General features: G+C 34.5%; 2 protein-coding genes across 2 annotated transcripts; both read left to right on the forward strand.

Moving 5' to 3' along the window:
• The first annotated feature begins 1,262 nt into the window (after positions 1-1,262).
• On the forward strand, positions 1,263-5,122 carry LOC141706372 (uncharacterized). The gene is made up of 10 exons (XM_074509146.1): positions 1,263-1,338; positions 1,415-1,534; positions 1,603-1,653; positions 1,741-1,836; positions 2,883-2,903; positions 3,003-3,071; positions 3,200-3,277; positions 3,378-4,310; positions 4,457-4,849; positions 4,971-5,122. The coding sequence occupies exons 1-10, from the start codon at positions 1,263-1,265 to the stop codon at positions 5,120-5,122; spliced, it is 1,989 nt and encodes a 662-aa protein (XP_074365247.1).
• A 903-nt stretch (positions 5,123-6,025) lies between these two features.
• LOC141706381 (uncharacterized) lies at positions 6,026-8,119 on the forward strand. Its single transcript, XM_074509151.1, has 3 exons — positions 6,026-6,362; positions 6,467-7,179; positions 7,511-8,119. Exons 1-3 carry the CDS (start codon positions 6,026-6,028, stop codon positions 8,117-8,119), a joined length of 1,659 nt encoding a protein of 552 aa, XP_074365252.1.
• Positions 8,120-8,923: the final 804 nt, after the last annotated feature.

Below are 8,923 nucleotides of genomic sequence, written 5' to 3' on the forward strand. Positions count from 1 at the left end.
ACTAAAGTCAAAAACACAGGCAGATGTATATGTACATGGTGCTGGACAGACCCAATGTGAGATTCTACATGTCTGTTGTGTCATAAGTAATTCTCACAGTGATGATGATGTAATGGTCCTTATACCTGAAGTCATTATATTTCTATATGAGAATTAATGTACATTGATTCCATTAAAAGTTATCCTTGACCGGATAATGATAAAAGTGGACATTGGGTATATTATGAATCGTATGAGAAATATGAATGATATAGATGGGATTTAACCCTCCTATTTTAGGAGTGATATTATTGTCCTCTTGTGTGAGCTAGACTATGAAATCCGTGGCCACGCTCAAATGTTGATTTGATATGATAGTCTACTCATTGATCAAGGAAACTTGAATTAAACTATGATGAGGATGACACATTACATGCCTCTAGTTTAATCTATAATATTTGGTTAAAGGGATTATATTACATTGTACATTATTCACAAAAGCTTTAATCGATCACCGATTCAATTATTATTACTTGGGTAGCAATGATGTATTACTAGATGCCGCTCATTGTTTACGATTTTAAATTAGATTTAAAATTCATTGCCAACGTAATAATAACCTATAGGGTCACACACAAAGAATGCTTGAAGGATTATTTAATTTAAATTGGATTTAAATTAAATTAAAGTAATTCAAATTATTTATAATATTAATTAAGTATGACTTAATTAATTAGATAAATATTGATTTTCAAATTTACTAATATTAATTATGAATTTAATCTGTTAAATAATTAAGTAAGACTTAATTATAATACAAATAGGATTTTCGAATTAATAATAACTCCTAATTAGTTAAGAGTTATAATTCGTTTTTCTACTCTCTATATAATATCTCTTGCGTGGCTGATTTTGTATAAAAAAAATTAGGAGTCATTATTAATTCGACTAAAACCCTAGCCACCAATAGAGAAGAGGGAGATAGCAAGAAGAAACGAGTTTGTGCTAGTACACATCCAATCCTTGAGTTCAAGCATTCGTGTGGATACCGATAGAGCGTAGATCGCGAGAGCGGGATACGTGGTGATTGAACAAGCTTTGGATCTCCATTAGTCAACCAATTGGTAAAGCTTCTTAAGGTAAACAATCTGATCTACAAATTAAATATATGTTTTTCGCATGGATCCTGCGGCGGGTTTCGAAAATTCTGTTTTTTTTACGTTTTTAATTACTGTTTCCGTTGCGTTTATGTGCTCGAAACCCTTCAACAATAACATATTTCCATGATTGAAGAGGGTAATTCAACTGCACAGAAACGGCGTAACAATGGTGCATTATCTCTTTCTTCTGCACAGAAAGGTAGTACTCTCTTGCCCATGAAAATCATAATCGAATTATCATGTTTTGAATTTGTTGATGGCATGAACTGTTGTAGGTTCTAGGAGAAAAAAAACCAGTCAGTTGCTTACATTTTCAGTTGGTAAAGAGAACTCTTCTATTAATTTTAAGGTTCCTGAGAAACACAATCACAATGTTCAAGGATCTTCTATTTCAAGTATGTGTAATTCATGTTCTGTTTTTGTGACAATCTTAAATGATCTAATTCATGTTCTGTTTTTGTAGGTATTAAACGAAATCCTCTTGGCCCGCTGTCTCAGATATATTCATCAAAAGGTTTGGTTATGATCTAATTCGTGTTCTATTTTTTGTAGGTTTGGGTATTCATCAAAATTCTCAGCATTTGAAACTGAATTTTTGTAGGCTTGGATGAACGCTACTTGCATGCCAACCACTCTGGAACAACTCAATTAACAGGTTCCAGAAAGGAAGGACATGTGAACCATGAATCATCATCAGGTTTGTTGGACGATATGTTGTTTACAATTTGTTTGCAAATTAATGATCTTCCTCCCATTTACAATAGGTCATAAGCAAATTTGTTTACAATAGGTCATAAGCGGATCTCTCCTGGGCCATTATCTCCTTCGTATGCTCCTAAAGGTCTGCCATTTTTTAAACGTAGTAATGCAACTAACCTAGATTAATTCACAAATCAAACTAAAGAAACATTTTGGGCATATTTTCAGCTTCGAGAAAAAAACTCTGCAATCTTCTGAACAATCTAAATTGTTCAGTCAACGTTCACTTGATGAGAATGCAGACCCCAATGTTTCAACATCAATTAAAAACGGTAAATATAGTATTCCATTCACTTCCATTTTGTTTTCCAACATATATCTTGCCCGTTCACGCATGTTTGACAATATTCGTATGTTAGGTTTTCTCCGTCATGCAAGTAATCCTGTAGTTACTACTACACCATCACAACGAAGGCTTAATTTATTTGATTTAACCCCTCAATCTGGATTGACGCACATAAACTCATCGGCTACAACATATAGTCCTAAATAATCAGTGTCTTTAGGTATAACTATTACTTTTCAAAAACTTTATAACTTTGGATTGTTTGTGGTAGTACATTTAAAATTTTCAATTCATGTTTGTCAAGTCTTGCAACAAAGTCTAGTAGCTCGAATATTACAGAATAGGCCAACAATGGCTAAGAAACACAGTATGTTTGAGCTCCCTGCATCTAGGATAATACCAAACCATAATCCAAACTTAAATATGAACGATCCAGTTCATTTTGGTAAGAATTTACGATCCCCGTCAAAGTTACACAGTAAAGACAAAAAGGCGCAGATTGATGCTCGCATTACTGAAAATTCTACCATGGCTAAGAAAAGAGAACGACGAAATACAATATAAGTTAAAATTCCGGAGACTGAGGATCTTGGTATTCCACTACCAGGTCGTTTTCAATATTAATATATTAATTATTTTAGTTGTAGTTCTTTCATTATTTTTATATTGATATTGTTAAATTTAAAAATTGTCTGCAGACTGGTTTCCCCGTAATGAAGGTTAGTTATGTCTGAATATCTTTTTATTTTTAAAGGCATTTATTTTAGCATGATTTTTGTTTTTTCGGCAATTTTTCTCGAAGTGAATGTTTGATACAGAAGGAACCTCTACAAGCAGATTAAATCTGATGGATGCTTTCAATGATGCAAGTGATGTAGTACTGGAAGGTATGTCGGAATATGAGCAATACGTAACTGGTAATGTCACATTCATAGATTGAATATTCTTTGGATAATTTTGGAAACATCCATGAAAGATGAATGTTGATAATTTTACATCCTGAATTTTTTTACAGATGATGAACTTGATACAACTGAACGCCAAGGTGAAGATTTATCAGACTGTAACGATGAATATATAGAAGAGGATTTAGGTATATGACAATTCAATTAATTCACCTATCCACTTTATACAAAGAAATTGATGTAAACATATACTAACCTTTGTAAATAATTTTCCATATTTTTGGAAAGGATACATGGATCTTGGACCACCATCAAAAATATGTGGAAAATGTAAAGCAAGGATGTGGAATGAAGAGAGGAACAACAAATCAAATAAAAATAGTCCACCTACATTCTCAATTTGCTGCAAAAATGGTCAGGTTGAACTTACTAAAGAACGTCCTCCTCCTCCTTTCCTCTACTATTTGCTTTCTGGAGGTGAAAAGATTGCTCATTTCCTGAAAAATATAAGGACATACAACTCCTTATTTCAATTTACCTCACTTGGAGGTAAAATAGATCGTAAAATCAACAATGGAGGAGGTCCGTATTGCTTTAAGCTGAATGGTCAAAAGTATCATCTAATTGGAAGTCTTAAACCAAATGAAGGACAATCACCAAAGTTTGCTCAACTCTATGTGTATGACACTGACAATGAAATCCAGAATCGGATGGACGCGGTCCCTGGATTTGATGGTCTTGATCCAGAGATCGTCGAAGGACTCTTAAAGATGTTGGTTGAGAATAATAAGCTCTCTGAAGGATTCCGTTATGCACGTGATCGCCTTAATATTACAGATACAGATGATTTTAGTTTGATTCTGGTATCTTCAAAATCTGCATCTGGCAGAAAAAATCAGGTTGGACCATCCAATGAAGTAGCTGCATTAATTATTGGTGACAGTGATGATACATGTCCATTCAGAGACATTGTAGTTGAGACAAAACAAAAATTTCTTAAGAGAGTTTATGAAACATGCAAGCACTTCATGTCTCTGCAGTATCCGTTACTTTTTCTGTATGGTGATGATGGATTCCATCTCAATATACTGTTGAAGAACAAGAAGCAGAATGTGCCTGCTGAAGCGGTTAATGATCAACATCCTGACAAAACCAGACACCGAACTATAGTCACAATGAGGGAATACTATACCTATAAGCTTATGATACGTCCTGATGAAGGTATTATCCGTTATATTTTAATTCATGTTAAATCCAGGGAATATTATATTTCATATGTTATACTATTTATGTTATTTTATGAATGAATCTACATCTTGGTGGTCGTCTTTGGCAACAATTTGTTGTCTACGCATTTGCTACGACAGAACAGTACAGATTGGACTGGATTAGAAACCACCAAAGCACCATTCGTTCTGATTTGTACACGTCTATTCGTGATTCCCTTACTAAAGGTGATACAAATCCTGGAAACATTGGTAAGAATATCATATTACCAGCAACCCATACAGGTTCTCAACGGTACATGAACCAGTATTTCAAAGATTTTTTGGCTATTTATCGTACGATTGGACATCCATCATTATTCTTGACAATGACATGTAATACTCAATGGCCGAAAATTAAAAAAATGATGGAATATCTTCCCGGAGTGGATGTAGCTAACAAACCCGATGTGATAGCTAGAGTGTTTAAGCTGAAACTTGATCAACTCCTAGACCTTATTAAGAATAAATACTACTTCGAGAAATGCATTGAAGGTTAGGCACAATTTTTTAAGTTCGCATGACACACACTCATTATGCCTAAACAAATTTAAATTTAACAGTAGTCTTTTATGCATTTAACAAGATTTTTTTTCTTTTTTATTTTTAATATCAGTTATGCATGTTATTGAGTTCCAAAAGCGTGGACTTCCTCATTGTCATATGTTAATATGGTTGCACCCGCAAAGCAGACCACAAAATGTGCAACAGATTGATCAATTGATATATGCCGAAATACCAGACAAAAATATGGATCCTATCGGCTAAAACGTAGTTCTAGCGCAATGATACATGGACCATGTGGTAAAAAATTTTCTTATTCTCCGTGTATGGTGCAAGGAAAGTGTGGACGTCATTTTCCTAAAAAGTAAGTGTGTGTTAAAAATATTGCGATCCAATCAATGATTTTAATTTTTAATTGAATACTGCAATTTATCATATATGCGGAATCATGCATCGCTTAATTTAGTCTTTTTCTCTGCTTAAAGGTATAACGCGAACACTTTCTTCGATGATTGTGGATTTCCTGTGTATCGTAGAAGGCGGACTGAAGCAAGTGTTTTGAAGAAAGGAGTTCTTCTTGATAACCAGTATGTTGTACCATACAATAGAGATTTGTTATTGCAATGAAATAAATCCCGAGGTCTATAACTCCTCGCGATCTTTGAAATATCTTTTTAAATAATGCTTGAAAGGTCATGATACTGCCACAATGCTTCTTAGAAAGAAAAATAAAAAAGATACACCGGATGAAACGACTACCAAAATAAAGTCAACCGATGAGATCAAAAATTTCCTTGACGGTCGTTATATATGTGCTTCGAAAGTAGCTTGGAGATTGCTAGGTTTTGACATACACCATCGTTTCCCTTCTGTTGAGCGCTTACCGGTACACATGAAAAATGAGAAAAGTGTTTCGTTTAAGCCACACGATGATCTTGGAGATGTTGCTGAAAGAGCCAAAATTCAATTTACCAAACTTGAAGGCTGGTTTGAAGCAAATAAAACTTTCCCAGATGCAAGACAATACACTTATACTGAATTTCCAACATATTTTACTTGGAAGGCAGACTTATGTAAGTGGAAGCCACGGCATCGTGGTCATGTGTTTGGTCGATTATCAGACGTTCACTCACATTCCGGTGAAACATTTTTTTGAGGATGTTACTCATGCACATCAAAGCTGCCACATCATACCAAAATCTCAAGACTGTCAATGGATTTGTTCATAATTTATTTCAAGAACCGTGTGACGCACTTGGACTTCTAAAGTACGATAAAGAGTGGGATGTTGCTATGTCAGAAAATGCAGTTTATGCAATGCCACGTCAACTCAGGAAGTTATTTGTGCATATATTATCAAACAATCAGGTTGCTGACCTTTTAAAACTATGGGAGAAACATTGGGAATCCATGTCTGAGGATATTCTATTGACCAGAAGACGGATAATCAACAACAATGAACTGCATCTTAATCAATCAGACATTCATAATTTTGCTTTGGCAAGTATCTTTTAAATTAGTTATACTTCAATAAAATTCATTTTTAAAGGTATACAATACAGTAACTTGTTAATCTTTTCATTAATTCCATGTGTAAATACATTGCAGAAATTGAAAAACTCTTTAACGATGTTGGCAAAAGTCTTAAAGATTACAACTCGATGCCTTTTCCTGATGACAGCTTTATGCATGGACTCGATAACAGATTACTGTCTGATGAACTTTCTTACAATAAGGAACACGAGCATGAGGAACATGACAAACTTTATAAATTACTTAATAAAGAGCAGCTTCATGCCTACGCTTCTATTATTGACAACGTTGAAAATGGCAAAGGAGGTATTTTCTTTGTATACGGAAGTGGAGGATGTGGAAAAACTTTCATGTGGAATACTCTTTGCTGTAAACTACGTAGTGTTGGAAGGGTAGTTCTTCCTATTGCCTCTTCCGGTATTGCAGCTACGCTGCTTCCCGGGGGAAGAACAGCTCATTCAAGGTTTCACATTCCGTTGAAGGTTGATGAATACTCGGTTGCCGGAATCAAGCATGGTACTGAAATTGGTGAATTATTGAAGCAGACCAGTTTGATTATATGGGATGAAGCTCCCATGCAGCACCGACATGCTGCCGAAAGTGTTGATCGCAGTTTACGAGATATTATGACATCATTGGATCCTGAAAGAGCCAGCCTACCATTTGGCGGTATAACTATTATTTTTGGAGGAGACTTTCAGCAAATCCTCCCTGTGATACCAAAAGCTTCAAGAGCACAGGTTGTGAGTGCTTCTTTAAATAGTTCAAAGATATGGGATCATTGTCGGGTATTCTTACTAGAAAAAAAATATGCGTCTTTCCTCTGGGAAAATAGAACAATAATAACGTGAAATTACAGAATTTAGCAAGTGGGTACTTGATGTTGGTAATGGTACTCTTCCTACTATTCATCCAGATGATATAATCAGTGATCCAGAAGTAGTGATTCTGGATTAATATCTGATTAGAGTAAGAGAGAACCCACTAAAGGCTGTTGTTGACATAGTTTATCCCGATCTTACAAAGAACATAAAGAATGCTGACTATTTGAGGGAAAGATCAATTCTTACTCCAACGAATGCCATTGTGGGTGATATAAATTCATACATTCTTGATCAGGTTCCAGGAAAGGAGCACTCTTATTTTAGTCAAGATTCCTTGGTAGACAGTGAATGTGATAACAATGATTTGGGTTCTGCTTTTCCAATTGAATACTTGAATTCCATTAATATGCCTTGCCTACCAAAACATCATTTGAAAATTAAAGAAGGATGCATGATTATGCTCATGAGAAACCTCAATCAGATCATGGGACTTTGTAATGGGACAATAATGATTGTCAAAAGGTGTTTGCCCAATAGTATAGTATGTGTTATACTTACTGGTTCTCAAGTTGGAACAACTCACATTATTCCACGGATAGAAATGGAACCTTCAGATACTCAATGGCCATTTGAGTTCAAAAGAGTTCAATTTCCAGTCCAGTTGTGTTATGCTATGACGATTATTAAGAGTCAGGGACAGTCGCTTCACAAGGTTGGACTTTATTTGCCGAGATCCGTGTTTACACATGGACAACTTTATGTTGCTGTATCGAGAGTTACTTCTCCTTCAGGCTTACATATTCTGATTGATAGTGATAGTGGAGGATATACAAATGTTACGTCTAATGTAATCTTTGAAGAAGTTTTCTATAATTTTCCGAGCAAAGATAATCAAAATCGGTAACTGCACAATTTGCATTTATCTCTAATAACAACTTTTGTTAAAGAATATCTTGCTAATTTATAGGGTGGATATGTATCACTTAATTTCCTAATCTTTAAGTTATTCATAATTACCATATTTAAAGCCTAATTTATAGTAATCTGAAATCAATATTTGATCTTCCACATGTAAAGTATTTTTATTGAGATTTGAACATAATTCACTTTTTACATATAGTGTTGATAAATATTTCTCTATCTATCTACGAATAGTTAAAAAATATGTGTTATTCTATTATACATTTAATTTAGAGAAAATAATCCATTGTGAGCTGCCTCCATACACTAATCAAAATTAAAAAAAGCAATCGAATGTAACATGATTTCAATTGACAATGCATAAAAATTTCTACAACATTCATAAAATGACAAATAAACGGAGTATAATACTCACACTTAGCAACATACTTTGAAATACTTGATAGAATTAGAACATAGTTTATGGAAATTTGTGAAATGCCAGAGTAATAAAAACCTTCACAATGTCTTTTCAAAATACCGTACATGACAAAAGCAAGTTCAATCAGCTTAAGAGATAGCTGGTTACTTAATTTCTACCGGGAAAGCTAACAAGAAATACGACAACATCTTCTTCCAAAAGGGTGAAAACCAGAGTTTCATTCAAAGATACATGGTTATCTCTTGCAAACTGGTTCCGTCCTCCTGACATCCTAAAAGTTCTGCCTGATATCACAACCGCAACACTCCATTCACCGTCTGGAGTCCTCAGGACAACTCTGTCGCCAACTTCGAAAGACCAATTTTA

Source organism: Apium graveolens, chromosome 1 (assembly GCF_009905375.1).
Source record: "Apium graveolens cultivar Ventura chromosome 1, ASM990537v1, whole genome shotgun sequence".
Taxonomy (NCBI): domain Eukaryota; kingdom Viridiplantae; phylum Streptophyta; class Magnoliopsida; order Apiales; family Apiaceae; genus Apium; species Apium graveolens.

Coding starts and splice junctions, on each gene's coding strand:
- LOC141706381 (XM_074509151.1), top strand. CDS start 6,026: ATGCACATCAAAGCTGCCACATCATACCAAAATCTCAAGACTGTCAAT. Junction 6,363..6,466: donor TCATAATTTTGCTTTGGCAA/GTATCTTTTAAA, acceptor AATACATTGCAG/AAATTGAAAAACTCTTTAAC. Junction 7,180..7,510: donor AGATATGGGATCATTGTCGG/GTATTCTTACTA, acceptor ATTCTTGATCAG/GTTCCAGGAAAGGAGCACTC.
- LOC141706372 (XM_074509146.1), top strand. CDS start 1,263: ATGATTGAAGAGGGTAATTCAACTGCACAGAAACGGCGTAACAATGGT. Junction 3,278..3,377: donor ATATATAGAAGAGGATTTAG/GTATATGACAAT, acceptor ATTTTTGGAAAG/GATACATGGATCTTGGACCA. Junction 4,311..4,456: donor TATGATACGTCCTGATGAAG/GTATTATCCGTT, acceptor TTGCTACGACAG/AACAGTACAGATTGGACTGG.